The following is a 16,157-nucleotide window of genomic DNA, read 5'->3' as shown; positions in this document are numbered from 1 at the left end:
GTTTACATTTTCTTAATCAGTATTTCTAAGCTGATTTTATATTTTAAATGTACTCTTAAACCTTCATAAAGTAATCATTCCAGATTACTACATATTTAACTCACTGAAACAAAGACATTATTTAAAATTTATCAGTCACAAAGGTTTAGTGTGTTCATCACAATGTTCACTGCTTTTAGAAAAAGGAAACACTAATTTTCTTTGCATGATCTCCATAAAAATAGACATGTTTATGAAATTTCACCAACTTTAAAAAATATGTTTCCAAAGATTTTAGGCATAACAAAGGATTTTATCTTATTAAGGTACTGATTTTGCTAGAGGGTTCTCTTAAAACTAGTTCATCAGATAGAAGTAAAGAAAGGGAAACTCTTTGTCCAGCTACCTGGAAGGAAAGGAGTGTTGTCCCGATGAAGTGAGCTTTAGCTCATGAAAGCTTATGCTCAAATAAATTGGTTAGTCTCTAAGGTGCCACAAGTCCTCCTGTTCTTTTTGCGGATACAGACTAACGCGGCTGCTACTCTGAAACTTGTCCCTTTAAGGCTCTCTTCAATGTGGGGAGGGGGTGGAGGGAGACTGGGTGAAGGGAGAAAGGGATGGACAGAAAGGACAGGAAGACTTTGGAAGCAAGTTTTTTTTACTATAGTAATTAAAATGTGTATTTTAGATAAGGGTGGTCTTTTGAAGGATTTATTTAAAAAATGATATGTCTGAAGATCCAAGCATTTAAGGCTAAAGATGATTGTGCATCTAAAAATCAATGCAAAGATTTTTTAGAGATGTGATTTTATAATCTTCACCAACACACTAACGAAATATTTTTCAAGCAAATTTTAAACTAAGGTCCTGTAGACTGACATGTTCTGAGTAAATATTACAGTAATGCACAACTGTTTTTGTCAGTAAATTCAGAAACGGGCAGTATATACCTGGGGTTTGGCAAATACCTGTTAAATGGCTTCATTACCCCTTGAATTGCTCTTTAACAGTTTCAATGTTGTGCTAATAGGTCTGGCAGGCTGGAAGGCTTTCTCACTGTAGCTCACGAAAGCTCATGCTCAAATAAATTGGTTAATCTCTAAGGTGCCACAAGTACTCCTTTTCTTTTTGCGAATACAGACTAACACGGCTGTTACTCTGAAACCTGTCACTTTTAACTACTAGATCCCCTCCGGAGGAAGACTCACCAGGCTGCAGCAGCCAGCTGTGGGAGCCTGTAGGAAGGGGCAGAACAGGGATAGGAAAGCCAGAAGGGTGGACACTAAGACCCAGTGGTGCCCCAAATTTTCAGGTGCCCTACCCAGCTGCCTATATTGCGTATACCTAAGGATGGCCTGGAATGAATGGAAACCTGATTTAAAATCAGGCCCTGTCTCTCTGTGGCATTTTATCACTGCAGGATCTAGGCACTATAAAGCACTTTCTATTTTCAGAGTGCTCCATTAACATCGGCTAATAACTTTTGCAACCATCCTGTGAGACAGGTAAGGATCATTATCTCCATCTGATCTATGAGGGAACTGAGGCCCAGAGCGGTTAAGTGACTTGCCCAAGTCACACAGAGAGTTGGTAATAGAGCTGGAATTAGAGTTAAGGAGTTCCAGGCTCCCAGCCATGTGTTTAATCTAACAGGAAACTCTCTAGTGATGGGTAAATCTCCAAAGAGTCAGGGATTTCCTCCCACTTATGTCTCCTCCCCCCCAAAATAAAAACGTTAGAGAAGTGGGGATTTCTGCTTGTTTGTACCTTTGAAATAGCAGGAATTCTAATCTTGGTCTTCCTCGCTTTTACTGGAGGACTCATTGGAAGTCTCAGGCAAGGACTGTGGGTAGATTGTTAGGATTATGATTGGGAAATTTTGACAAAATGTTTTGCTGAAAAAAGCCAATTCATGAAAATGGAAACTGTTTGCAGAAAAGGGTCCCCTCAGAAGAATGTTCTGACTTGAATAAACGTTAGGAACAAAAGTTCTGAAATCGCTGAAACATCCCATTTCCACAGGTTCAAAATGAAAAGTTTCCATTTTTGAGTTCTTTTGAAATGTAATTTTATTTCTACCGCAAATAGGTCAGAAATCAAAAAGAAACATTTTGTAATTATTGACACAAAACTTTTCAATTGATCTGACCCGATTTTTTTTTTTCAGATTGTTGGTTTGTGAAAATTTTCAAAAGTTTGACCTTTTGTCCTGATTGAGGATAGTTTTTGTGGAACCTCAGAAATTCTCACGGGATGAGAAAACCATTTCCAGCCCTAACTGTGAGTGTTCTGATCCCTTGAGTAACGCGGTGGTGAGTGAGGAACCTTGAACGAGCAGATCTCTTCTCTCAACTGTCTGCTCAGGCGTGTGAGATTAAAAAGGGCTTGTCTACACTGTGGCGCAGTGTGGACTAAGGGGGTATGACCTGTAGAGCGTGCTAATGTGTAGCACTCGAACTGCCTGTGTAGACCCTGCTGGCGTGAACTAAAAGGTACCAAGTGAGCATAACGTAGTCCTGGTTGAAACTGAACTACATAAACAGGAGCTGCGTACCTTTTCGTTTGCACCAGCATGGTCTCCATGGGACAGTTAGAGCTAGTGCACTCTGCAGTTCACATCTCCACTGTCCGGACTGCGCCACCGTGTAGACAAGCCTTACATAAAATGCAAATAATTTTTAACAGTCTGAATACAAACCACTTTCTTTCTCAAAGAATCAGGTTTAATGACATGCTCTCTCTCATATCCAGATCGTACCAGCTGTCTGCTCATCTATAGCATCCTTCAGGTAAAACAGGGTAGACGGGGCCTGAGTTTCGAATGAAGAGGATGAGCAGACGAAAAAGCTTTTAGAAGAATTTAGCCCTTCCATCATATGGGTCTGAATTCAGATTGTGACCAACCTCGAGCTCACGGAACTTGGATCCCACTTTTTGATTTGACTCATTTGCAGTGTCCAGCTCCAGATCTGAGTTCACCCAGGTAGGGGTGTTCTGTTCACCGTGGGGGAAGTGCGCGTTGGGTTTTTGTCTCCTAAAGATCTCTTTCCTTTTAAAGGTAACAGAGATTTCCATACTGAATCAGATCACTAGTGCACCTAGTCTAGCATCCTGCCTCCAGCAGAGACCAAGAGGTACCTGATGATTCAAAGGAAGGTAAAACCTAGCCTGTTTTGTAAGAGCACCTTATCAATTGCCTAGTGCTCTAACATGACAGAGAGACAGAGAGAGAGAGAGGCAAATTCCTTCCTGATCTCTAGCAATTAAAAAAACTTCTATCCTGAAGCTTACATTTTGATTCCTTTTCTACCACTTCCCTACTCTTAGACAAGCTGCAAATTGTACCAACCCTGACCATCATTCCAAGGAAGTTTTGGACTCTTTAATTGCCTGCATGCACTTTCTGCATAACTTGAGTTGCTTTTGCCCAGCCATAGCGAGTTGTACCTGAACACATCTGATTGGCTGCAAGGGCTCGGTTGCTTCGGATGACCTCTCAGACCTTTCTCCTTTGGTTGCAGGCAGTGTGTATTGTTCTCGCAGCAACATTAAGTTTTGTACAGCTGAGCATTAGTTTTTGTAAAAGAAAAGGGAACTTCACTCGCTTGATGGCCATTGAAAGACAGGAGCAGTGAACTGAGCCCAGAGGTGGCGTTCTTTATGCCCTGGACGTGCTGGACACTCATTGGGATGAGGTATCTTCTCCAATATGTCGCGTGTTTCTTCGCCTTCTTCTCTGCTGGGTTTTTGATAGCAGCCACCTGGACAGACTGTTGGATGGTGAATGCTGACGACTCACTGGAGGTAAGGTTGAGATGAGGGTGATCCAGGCACTGCAATGGGAACGTTCCTTTGGAAACCAAAGGGGACAGTCATGCTCCTTGGGGACAGGCAATGAAAAGCCACATCATGAGAGCCCAGCAGATCCGCCTTTTGGAGGCTAAAACACCTGCTGCGGTGATGGGGATATGGTACAACCCGCTCAGAGGCAACATTGATATAGGGAACCTCCATCTATAGCGAAAGGCTGGAAATAGTTTAATGAGCCAGTGGTAAATGGAATGGATTTCTCCATGAGAGGCTGCCGAGTGCCACTGCAGTCTGATTTTTCCGTTTACCTGTCTGTAAGAAAACAAGCTGCCAGGTTGCTCAGGAATCCTACAGACTGACCCTGCCAAGAAACTGGAGAGAGTGTAGGCATTAGGCCCCTGGTGGCTCCTGCTAGCATCATTGTTCTGAAAAAAGAAAAGGAGTACTTGTGGCACCTTAGAGACTAACCAATTTATTCGAGCATGAGCTTTCGTGAGCTACAGCTCACTTCATCCGATGAAGTGAGCTGTAGCTCACGAAAGCTCATGCTCGAATAAATTGGTTAGTCTCTAAGGTGCCACAAGTACTCCTTTTCTTTTTGCGAATACAGACTAACACGGCTGTTACTCTGAAACCTATCATTGTTCTGCTGTTTCTCATACTTTCCCCCTATTATCTTGGGTGAAAAGCAGCTAATGACTATGGAAAGTGGTATTTGCTCTAGCAAATTGCTTACTGCGACCAACTTCACAGCGCAGAATCTGTTCTTAGCGTCAGTGGTGTAAATGCAGAATAACCCCATTGGCTTTAACAGCTTTCCTCTGGATTTGCATCAGTGTAACAGAGCACAATTTGGCCCTACATTTCCAGTCCACATGGATACTCTGGATTGGTTGTTTTCTCCTCGCTTTGTGAATTCTATAGATCAGCCTCTGTAGGTGTGTACCTCTGATCTGGGTGGCTTTCCCCCTGACAAGACAAACCCTAATAGCCTCAAGGCCTAGGCCCTATGGTGATTGGTGCTCACAGATATATACTGTGGAAAGAAACGAAATGATAATGTTCAGCATGTCTAAGTATTAAGCTCAGATACATTGCAGAACTGATCCTCAGCAGGTGTAAATGGACGTGGTCCACCTATACCAAAGCTGGCCCCGGATTTTCAGTCTATTGTTTTAGCTCTTTTTTAAATGTATTGCAGGCAGATGTGAGAAATTTGAAGTCATTGGCAGCTTTTTCTCTCCTTGCCTCTAGCAGCAGATGGCTTGAATTTGAAGGGGCTTGGAAAGTTTAAAAGACAACAGGGAGACACCAGAATCTAGCCGTTTACAGTAAAGCACCTAAACCTATTGACTGCATCATAACTATTTTGTGCCTCGCTATTCATTTTCCACAGAACTGAATTCGTTTTGAATAAAACAATTCGTATAAAGGATCCAGCCCATGAACAAAAGGCTTTTTAACCTTGTCTTCACCCTCCAACTGGGTTTCCCCTAAGTGCTCCATTAACGCGGAGCTGGATTAATGGTAGCCACTATTCTCACGTACCTGCCCTGAGCGTGAATACCAAACCACGCAGCAAAGTGCCCCCAGCGTTAATACCTGATAGAATGAGCGTCTTAATTCCCCTAATGAGCTTATTGCCTCTCTAAATATGGGCATGCAGGTAAATGATCAATTGCCTGGGAGCACGGAAATTGACATTGCTCCTGGTTTCAGCTGGCGACAAAGAATCATTCAATCAGCTTTCGGTTTGCAGGGAGAGGAGCTGTGTTTTCAGCAAGAATCCCTGAGCACGTTTTATTCAGGGCTGTTAGTTTGAGCTGGAGTTAGGTTTCCTTCATTGTGCGCCTCACCACGCATGTTGCTGGGTTGGGATAGCAATACCCTAGAGCAGGGGGTCCCAACCTGGGTACATGTACCACTGGGGGAACATCAGCTTGTTGTTTCCTCCATTCACTTCACAACCATCTTTTAAGAAAGTGGAACATGAACCAGTGACGTTTGGGAGCTGCTGGACTAGAGGCTCACTTCACTTGGGATAAGTTTGAACGGGTCTCCGAACTCTCACGGGCCCGGAAACTGCTTCAGAAAAAGCTCTCTCGGGGGACGTCATCCCTCTCTGGTTTCAGCCAGGTTAGAAATTATTATTAATATTTGTATTGTATTCTATAAAGGTTCTTCTACCATATTCATCACTATAGTATCTGAGAGCCTTCCAACCATGTATTCAGTGACATCTGTCATGTGTTTGGTCTCTCATCCTCTCCTTAGGGGGGAAAGTGTGTGTAGTGCAGTGTTTTGTGTTTGTCATTTCTAAAATGCTCTCTAGATCTAGAGACATGCATTGCTGTATGTTTATGTTAGAGAAGACATGTCAGAAATGCATCTTACAGGAGGAGCTGAAGGTGGAGAGTTTTAGATCCTGGGAAGTTTGTTCCACAGTCTTGGCCCGGTCCCCAAGGAAGTTCTGTCTTGCTGCCCAGATGAGCTTTATGCTGATGGTAGAAATTTCCTTTGTGCCAGAGGAGCGGAGTTGTCAACACAGAACCAGGGCCCCATTCTGCTAAAAATGGTGCAAACATATAAGGTGAACACAGCCTTTGCCCTGCAGACAGAGACGTTTGGTTGCCATTCTCTTTATTAATCAGGGAGGCGCTCAGGGACGGTTGTGATGACAGCTCTGTCAGTACCTAGATAAATACAATCTAACTGACAAGCTGAAAAGACCGACAACACAGGAGAGGTCGAGGGAGAACAATATAGTGAAGGAGGTTAACAGAGTTACCCCAGCATAAAGCTGGAGTAGCCCAAGGATGAAACAGGCCCCTTACAATAGAGTGCCAATTAGCCCCATGCTCTCCTCAACCGAGCCAGGGTTAGATGGCTCATTCCGTACGGGCACTGCAGCAGAGGTGAACCTGGGGAAGAGATCTGAATGAGGAGTGGGGAGTGGCCGTATGGGTACAGTCAGGGAAGGCAGTGCAGAGGTCAGAGGCACCATGGAAGAATGCGGGTAGACAGGAGCCTCTCTCATGGTATTTTGGCCTTGCCATTGCTGTCTGAATGAATTCAGGGCCAGGAGAGGGGGGTGACAGTCAAAACACACCAAGACACACAAAACTTTGACTGAGCTCTCTTGGGTTAGCAAAGGGCTCGGTTCAGATTTCAGGCCCAGGGTCGAGTTTTGCACATAAAGGTGTGGATTCTCCGTGGAAGCTCGTGAGTCCTGAAGCCCTGCAGGGCTCTAGATTTGGAGTATAGGTCTATCTGAAATCATTCATTTTGAAGGCGACACTTAAGTTGGGGGGGTGCGGGGGTCTGACTGTAGGCGGTGGCTGTTCTCAGGATGAGCTGGCTGAGTGGCAGCCTCGGTCTCTGCTGTTCTCTGCCTGCGGCACGCAACAGGTTAGCATCCTGAGGACTGCGATGCTGCAATGCTCTAACACAAGTTATTGGCCTATGATCTCATGGTCCTGTCTGGCCTTAAGCTCTCTGACACTAGGTGGAATATGAAATGGAATGTGTCTAAGTGTAAAGCATTGCACTTGAGTATCAATATACCCCTTCTAAGGGTAGCCTAAATGACCATGGCTTAGCTAATATGCTAGAGGGAAAGGACCAGTTGAACTGACAGAACCAACATTTAAACTCTCAGTCCAGTGTGTAATAGTAACGAAAACTAGTAAGGTACTGTCTTACGCCAAGGGGGTAGGTTATATACCCAGCCATAGATGTACAGAGTGTTCTCTTTCAGTATAGTGTGGTATCATTTCCCCTGGCTCAAGAGATTACAAGTTGTGTAACATGTCCTATTAACTGGGTTGGTACCTGTTATTATCTGACTACAGTTAAGGCTGATATTTGACGCATGCTGCCATCCAAAAAAATAGATTTGTCTCAACATCCAAACAAGAGGTACTGTTCCTCTTTCCTACAGGAGTTACTCTTTTGTTAAACTAGGCTGGGATTTATTTGGCAGCCGTAATGCAGACTCGAGTCCAAGGTAGCACAAACGTTAACCCAGCTCCCTGCTATATGTACGAGCAATGTCAAGAATACACAAGAGGTGCTTAATTCCTGTTGGCATATTTACAGTGCTAACAGAAATATCTTCCGTGTTCGATTGACTTAAGGAGGGCTGGATGGGAAGGCTCAGGGGGCTGGGAATGGTGAATGACCTCAACCCGAGTTCTGGTCCCAGGGCAAAAAGGCAGCCTGGGGGAAGCCAACATTGCTGCTGGCCACCTTGTCCATGCACTCAGGAGAGGACCTCAGTCCCTGGGGATGTCAGTCCAGCCGCTGTCGCTCCCACTAAGTTCATTTTGAAACATGAAACCCCAAAGCACAAGCCAGGGGACTTTTTTCCCTATCAAATTCCTGGTGGCGAGAGGTAAAATTGTACAGGGCAGAATCTTCTTAATTTAAAGCAATGTTCACTCAGAATCAAGTTATACAGTGACTTTTCAGTTCCATGTGTGTTCCAGGCATGTCGGTAACCACCAGCCGGGGGCCTGATTCTGGAAATGGCAAAACTCTGATTGTCATTAATGATTTGTATTGCTGTAGACCCTAGGTGTCCCAGGCACGGACCAGGACCCCATTGTGCTAGGCACTGTACAAACAGTCCCTGCCCCAAAGATCTTACAATCTAAGCGTAAGAGAAGAGACAACAGATGGCGGCAGACAGGGGAGCACAAGAAAACAATGAGACAATACGGGTCAGCATGATAGGGAGTGGTCTCAGTACACTGAACCCTTTCACCTGAGCAATCGTCCAGTGATGAAGACCAGACCCTGTGGAAGTCAATGGGAGTTTTGCCATTGACTTCGCTGGGCTAAAATGTCCCTCACGCTCCCTCCTCTGGCTCCTGGTGTTTTATTTGGGTCTGCTCACGCCCTGCTTTTTTTACTTCTAGGTGAGTACGAAGTGCCGTGGCCTGTGGTGGGAATGTGTCACCAACGTGTTCGATGGGATTCAGACCTGTGATGACTATGACTCTATATTTGCTGAGCACCCCTGTACGTATGCTTCAGATTTCGATCACAAACTGTGGAGGTAGAAAACACAGAATCATAGAACCATAGGGTTAGAAGTATTCACAAGGTCATCTAATCCAGGGGTTCTCAAACTGGGGGGTTGCAAGGTTATTAAGGAGTGGGGTTGCGAGCTATCAGCCTCCACGCATGCCAGGGCTCTGGCTGCGAGCCCGAGGCCTTCAGAGCTGTGTGTCCAGAGAGCAGCAGCTGCTGGCCAGGCCCCAGCTCTGAAAGCAGCAACCCCCCAGCAGCAGCACAGAAGGAAGGGTGGCATGGTATGCGGGGGGTCATCACTCTTTTGGGGGGGGGGGTTGTCACAAGCCTGAAATATTTTCAAAGGGGTTCCCAGCCAAAAAAGTTGGAGAACCCCGATCTAGTCTAACCCCCTGCTAGGATGCAGTGTTTGTTACAGATGGCGATCCAGCCTCGTTTGGGAAACCTCCAGCGAAGGAGCTTCAAACATCCCCCTTTCCAAGGACAGATTTTGTATGGCCGGTTCCATAGGCGATTTTTTTCATATTTCACAATGTAAAGCTGATTTGATGCTCTTAGAAACCTGAAGACTTAGGGCTTGTCTTCACTGCAAAGTTAATGAGTTATAACTCGAGTGCTCTCCCTAATGCCAGTCCTGTCCACACACAAGGATCCTTAACTCGAGTGTGATGATGCTTTTAACTTGAGCCAGTCGGCCCGTCATGGGGGCTAGCTAACATTTGAGCGAGCACAACTCATCAGCCGCTAACATGACTGTTCAGAAGTGTGGACGCAGGCTTGTACCGCTCAAATGCTGCTAGGCCTCCAAGCCTTCCCACAATTCCCACGTGTGCCCCGAAAGGACAGACAAGTTCTCCCACAGTTCACTGGGAAAGAATTCGTACCGTGGCTCAGCTTATGGCAGAACCATGGGATACGGCCCCTGAAACCTTTGAGCCAGCTCCAGTGTGGACACAAACAGCTCAAGCAGGATTTTGCAGTATGGCTTCTTTCTCTCGAGTTAAGCTAACCGGAGAGGAGTGACTCCAGTTATCCACTCGGCTGTGAAGACAGACCCTTAGGTGGGGCACGGGCCTTGCGCTGGCCATCTGTACAGGGTCAGCTTCACCTTCTCTGTCTGTCAGGAGAACCTCCATGGAATGCACAGCTGGCTGGGGTGCTCAGGGCAAGATGACGCCCTCTCCCCTGTTTCTGGCTGCCTCCACATCCCACTAAAAGGGCCTCAGCAAAGGGCTGCCATTGGTGCTTGCTCCCATCCACTGGATGAATTGCTAACCTTCCCCAGTTCCCCTCTACGTTCTCTGGTCTCACACTGCTGCTATTGCTGGGCTGCCCTGCTAGCCAGTGGGCAGACAAGTGAGCCTCTTAGAATCATAAGATCATAGGACTGGAAGGGACCTCGAGAGGTCACCTAGTCCAGTCCTCTTCTCCATGTCCAAAACTCAGCACAACAGCCCTGTACAGGAAAGCACTGAAGTACGTCCCATGGACTTCAGTATTGCTGAACAGCAATTGATCTAAGCACATGCTTAAATGCTCTGCTGACATGGGGCCCCTGTGAGACCACTGCTGGCACTGATCTGCAAATCAGGCAGAAGGAGATATTCCTAGAATATTAGCTCAACTCCACCACCTGCAGAGTCAAGAATCTGGCTGTATCCAACCCTGGGCCAACTTAGACAGCTGGGGCCCTGATTCAGCAAAATTCTTAAGCACATGCTTGAATTTTGTTGTACAAGGACCTTAAACAATAAGGCCTGACCCCAAGGCTACTGAAGTCAACGAGCGTCTGTTTGTTGCTTTCAATGGGCTTTGGTATTCAGCCTTGGCCATGAGCAAAGCTCATGGCACCCGCAGGGTCATGCTTCCTCTCCGTGGCTTGAAAGGGATGGGGAAGAGTCTTTGAAAACAAATGTATCAATGAAAAGGAGCTTGTAGTTGATGATTGAATTGACAGGCGTGTCAGAAAACCACTCAGAGACCCTGAACATAGAATGTGGAGTCAGAAATATCCAGAGTTCATCTCAGTTAATTCAGTTCAAATGTAAGCTGATGCACCAAAATCTTGGGATCGTGGTCCATTTCTCAAGCAATGTCCAGTACGTATTTGTGATTGAAGAAAACCAGCAGATATCCACTTCCACCCCTAGAAAAGATCATTCAGGGCCTTTCCTGGGTTACCAAGGCTTTGTAATTCCTCCCTATATAACACAGATTAAGCACAACTGAGGTTCCTCCTTTCACTCCATCTCTATTTCATTCTGGTTTTGAAAAAAACCCTACAATGCCAAAGAGTTGCAGAAACCTCAGGCCTTTGAGAAAAGATCCCTCACAGCAACTTTGAATCCCAAGGCAAGTGGACAAATTCAACCCTGGAAGTATGAAGAAAATTGATTATTTTTGCAAAATATTTCATTTGGTTTTGTGGGTAAAATCCTAAATTCTCTTTTTTTTTCACTTCCCTGTGGGAAAAAATGGGACAGAACTGGGAATTTACCTACCAAAACAAAATTACATATTTGGAATATTTTTTATTATTTTCTATTTAATTTTGAAAGTTTTGTTATTGAAAAAAATCACAAAAAAATTTTGAATAAAACAAATTAAAAAACCCACCAGATTTCTTTTGAAACATTTCAATGAGCCCTGGAGAATAGGCAGCTGGGCGTTCTCTTCTGTTTGAATTTCTCTTTTGACAAGAGAGGATGATGGCACCGTACACTGATCTAGATACTACCACCCACCCGTGCACACAGTAATAATTCCTCAAGGTAATATCCCCTAAAAATTACGGATGAGCCCAAACCAAATCCCTGGACCCAAAAACACTTTTAGAAGCAGCTTTTGATATTAATGAGATCTTCTTGTCCATGCCCAGGGCAGTGTAAAGTTGTTCCTTATTGGTATGCCCTTGATCATCTGCACTTGACTATTGCATGACCTACATGAATCACCTGTGCAGTAGTATCTCTTCATCTTCCAGTCATTCTTATCCTTGAAGCATCTATGGTTAGATTAGCCATAGTGCAGTGGGATTAATTGGGGATGTGTCACCAGCAGGGGGAAGAGGCCTTCTTTATTAATGTCCAATATACAAACAAGACTACAGATAACTAGCATCAAAGCGGGCCTGTCAACTACCGTAATCCAGGGTGTGACATCTCAATGGTGGGGCCTAACACTGTGATGCTATCCAAAAGATGGGGTGAAATTTACTTGGGTCACTTAATCATTTTCGAGTGCTGCATAACAGCCACTCTCTTTTGGGGATTAAATGTGGCTGGGAAGTGGCAGATGTCAGCTGATCACCAGACCCAAGGTTTCACGCAGTTCCCCTTTCTGGAGAGATTCAGCTACCCCGGTGCTTTGATTTCAATGCGCGTGTCTGGTGAAGACACTCTGTGACGATGGCAGAGCGCTCTCCTGTTAGCGTAATTACTCCACTTCTGCGAGAGACGGAAGCTATGTCCCCAGTGTGGACAGCGCTTAGGTTGCTGTCACTTGTGTCACTTGGGGCGGGGGTCTTTTCACACCCCTGAGTGCTGTAAGTTACCTCGACTCACATGGTAGTGTAGACGTGCCCCTAGTTCTTTAGCTTTTAGGATCCTGGCTGTATCTCCTTGCTGCACTGCAATCCCCTACCCTGTTCTGCAGTGAAGCTGGTGCTGACCAGAGCCATGATGATCACAGCAGACATCCTGGCGGGGTTTGGATTCGCTTTCCTGCTCCTGGGACTTGACTGTGTCAAATTCCTCACGGACGAGCCCACCATCAAGCTGCGCATCTGTCTCGCGTCTGGAGTTACGTTACTCATAGCAGGTATTTGTCCAGTGCGGTCACATGATCATGGATGGCCCGATTAAAAATAAATAATTAGTGCAAAGGAGTGAGAGTAGTTTAGTGGGCAGAGACACATGCTCTGAGAGGAAGCATGGTCCAATCGTTAGGTCACTACCCAGAGGACCAAGTTCAATTCTCTACTATGCCACTGACTTCCTTTGTAACCCTAGGCAAGTTACTTAGCCTCTCTGTGCCTCAGTTTCCCATCCGTAAGATGAGAATAATAGCACTGCCCTGCCTTAGCCTCACAACAGGGGTATTCTGGGGCTCACAATATTAGAGTGAGATTCTTAGATACTAGCTTGATGGGGGCCAGAGAAGTAACTAGGATAAATAGATGCCAAGTTATAGCACTGGCTCACTGTGGACAAAGTCACTTTATCTATTTGGAGTTGCACCAACATTAAAAAAGCTCTCCCAGTTTCACTGTATCCACAGATATAAAGAATCTAATGCCAATCACTGGGAGGTTTATGTATACATGTGCTTATAACGTGCTCAGAGATCCTCTTCTGTATGGCCCAGTGCGTATTAGAGCTAATCTAAAAGCCCTTTGTGAACATTTTTGTTGGCAATTTCCTCCAGATCAGCTACAAGTTGATAAACAAGGGACGGTGGGGCAGGGGGGGAAATTGCATAGACATATAATCCCCCCCCCAACACACTTTTAAGTAAAGGTTTCAAAATTTGAAAGATGTCAACCAGCTAGAGTGTCCATAGCACGTCTGAGAAAGCAAACCCATTGAGTATAAACTGCCCTTGAGTACACATGGGACACACCAGATGAAGTCAGCAGGAGCTAACGGGAGTGTTAGGAGATGGCAGAGTATACTCCAGGAATTGTATAGTCGCGGTAATCACCTTGACCTGTCTGACAGCTCTCTCTGGTGCTCTTCTCTCCTGCCCTGCAGGCTTCCCAGGCCTTATCGGCTCAGTATGGTATGCCCTCGAGGTGTACATGGAGCGCTCCTCCCTGGTTTTGCACAATGTGTTTCTGGGCATCCAGTATAAGTTTGGCTGGTCTTGTTGGCTCGGAATGGCTGGGTCCCTGGGCTGCTTCTTATCTGGGGCTGTGCTCACCTGCTGCGTGTATCTCTTCCGAGGTAAGACCCAACAGCATCAACTGAACACAGTAAAGACAAGGTTAATAATCTCTTGGGAGCTGTTACACATGCCCAGAGTGCTAGAACGTTGCTTAGGGGGCATCTCTGAGACAGAGAGGAGAGCTCAAGTCTGTGTGTCCATTAGACCCTTGAACTCACTGCTGAGAATACCAGTGTGGTTCTGACTGCTGGGATGTGGACCCTTAGCAGTTTCGAACAGGACCAAGATTCTTCACACATTTCCTATAGCCCTCCAGCAGCCTATCAGAGGCTACTACCTTAGGACCACTCCTGATCTGACTGCATTGGAGAATGTGGTGTCTAGGGATCACTCAGTACTTCATGTGCTCGCAAGAGATCTGCTGTGTTCTGTGTCTGTTTCCTTCCAACTGGCTGTGCAAAACCACAAGAGCTTCCCAGCACCCTGCCCAGGTGCTCTGTCTGGGAAGCTCAGCCCTTAAAGGCCCAGTCCCCAATATCACAGAGTCTATATAAAAAACTTAATCTCCTATCTAGCATCATCATGTGCGATGGTTAAGTGTGCATCAGCGTTTTGCCTGTAAAATGGGGATAATAATACTTTACCCATCTTTGTACAGTGCTTTGAGATTCTCAGATGGAAGATGAGATCAAAGCGTAAAGCGCAATGTTGTGATTGACCTTATTAACAAATTGGAAGCATCATCATGCTGTATTCTGAGGTCACTTTGCTGATGGAAATGGCTGGGTCATTGCTAATCAGATTTTCCTCTTTCTTTCCTTTTGCAACACAGATGTTGGCTCTGGGAGGTTCTACTCCTCTAATTCCTTGAGGAAGATGTATTCCCCCACTGGAACAACTGTGGCAAACACATACTATCCATCGTCTCAGACAGCGACTGCCAAAATGTACGCAATGGACACCAGAGTGTGAGGCGCGGGAAACGAGGAGATTAGTGCTCTGCTTTTATTTTGAACTGCTTATTCAGAGGCCTGGCCTGCAGCGTTTCTGAGTGGGATGCTAAGTCGCGCCTCACAGATACGTGCAGAATGGCCTGTATGGGGGCTTGAAATAAAATCATCATCTTCAGAAACAAAGCAAGAAAGCAGCTTCCAGGAAGGATCGTGAATGCAGGACTCCCACTGGGTTGCGTTCTGAGAGGTGCTAAATACCAGCTGAATTCCATTAATTTTGCTGTTCAGCCTCAGTCAGAATTTGGTCCATTGACTTCACTGTGAGTAGAAAGAAATCAGCTCTTTGCTGGCACCTACATGTTGTATAAAGAAACCAAAACAATAAGGGCGGCGGGGGGGGTAAATCACAGAGCTAATCCGTGTGTGATAAGGTGCTGACAGACCAGGGGGACCACACATATGAGCCTCTGCTGAGAGGCGGATGGGCCACCAGGTCGACATCTGGAATCCATGTAGCCAGGACATAGGCGTGTCCTCTCCTTGACAGCAACAACAGATCAGTACAGAAGGGAACGGGCTGTACTAACCTGCACCCTCCCCTGCCGTCTGTGCCTTAGGGCTTGCCCACAAATCACCAGCTGGAGCAAATGCTGTTTGCTCAGATTCATTCTGCCCTGCGAAATGCAAACCTCTTCACCCAATGTCGAGTAGCTGATCAGTCAACCCATTTAGGATTCTCTGTTGCCCAGCTCTGGAAATCCTAATTCAGTACTTAGCCATTCCCTTCCTGCGTCACACAAGGACAACTTGGGTGAGGATGCAAAACTGGCCTTGTCTCATGATGAATGGATTGACTAGGAGTTGATATAACCGACTGTAAAATCCCTTTGATCTGAACCCCCTTTAAATCAAAACACTTCCTTATCCGAGTCAGAGCTATTTTACTGGGCATGAAATCTACAGCCCTTATGTCGGGCATGGGTAGGCCTTTCTTTATTAGGGAAAAAAATGGTGTTTTTAACAAATTCACTAACACAAGTTAAAATCCCAGTGTAGGCAGGGCAATTTTCAACACGGTTGCTAGTCGCAGCAGACGGTGGGTGGGATCCCAAGTTTAACTCACCCAGTTTAGCAGGTGTTAAGCTGACACTCCTTGTCTAGCCAAGAGTTTTAGAGCATGTGTTTGGCGTATGTTAGCTAATGTGACAGCAATGCAGTTTTACCCCCATCGAGACAAGGTGCTGGGCACGTCCTCTGACTATTGGAACGGCTCTCTTGGGTCCAAGGGACATGATGAGTGTCCTTTAGGTGTATAAAGACCAGAGCTTTATGGAAAATACCCACCGTTTGTAAATAACCCCTTTGATTAGTTTATTTCCTTCCCTGTAAGTAGATACTGATTTCCAATTGCAGCACACCCAATAAAATGGTCTTGTAATAAAACAATTAAATCTGTATTACCCATTCTTTGCCTGTAATATTCCACCCTCTCGTTAC

The 16,157-nt window shown here is 45.6% G+C and overlaps 1 protein-coding gene across 1 annotated transcript; it reads left to right on the top strand.

Annotated features, from left to right (window-relative positions):
• The first annotated feature begins 2,842 nt into the window (after positions 1–2,842).
• Positions 2,843–16,133, top strand: CLDN16 (claudin 16). The gene is made up of 6 exons (XM_074962861.1): positions 2,843–2,962; positions 3,501–3,783; positions 8,709–8,811; positions 12,478–12,642; positions 13,575–13,766; positions 14,540–16,133. The coding sequence occupies exons 2-6, from the start codon at positions 3,640–3,642 to the stop codon at positions 14,677–14,679; spliced, it is 744 nt and encodes a 247-aa protein (XP_074818962.1). The 5' UTR covers positions 2,843–2,962; positions 3,501–3,639; the 3' UTR covers positions 14,680–16,133.
• Positions 16,134–16,157: the final 24 nt, after the last annotated feature.

Source organism: Natator depressus, chromosome 9 (assembly GCF_965152275.1).
Source record: "Natator depressus isolate rNatDep1 chromosome 9, rNatDep2.hap1, whole genome shotgun sequence".
In the NCBI taxonomy this organism is placed as follows: domain Eukaryota; kingdom Metazoa; phylum Chordata; order Testudines; family Cheloniidae; genus Natator; species Natator depressus.
The sequence above is the reverse complement of the archived record's forward strand: the minus strand, read 5'-3'. Positions and strand labels throughout refer to the sequence as shown.

Coding starts and splice junctions, on each gene's coding strand:
- CLDN16 (XM_074962861.1), top strand. CDS start 3,640: ATGCCCTGGACGTGCTGGACACTCATTGGGATGAGGTATCTTCTCCAA. Junction 8,812..12,477: donor TATATTTGCTGAGCACCCCT/GTACGTATGCTT, acceptor CCTGTTCTGCAG/TGAAGCTGGTGCTGACCAGA. Junction 12,643..13,574: donor AGTTACGTTACTCATAGCAG/GTATTTGTCCAG, acceptor CCTGCCCTGCAG/GCTTCCCAGGCCTTATCGGC.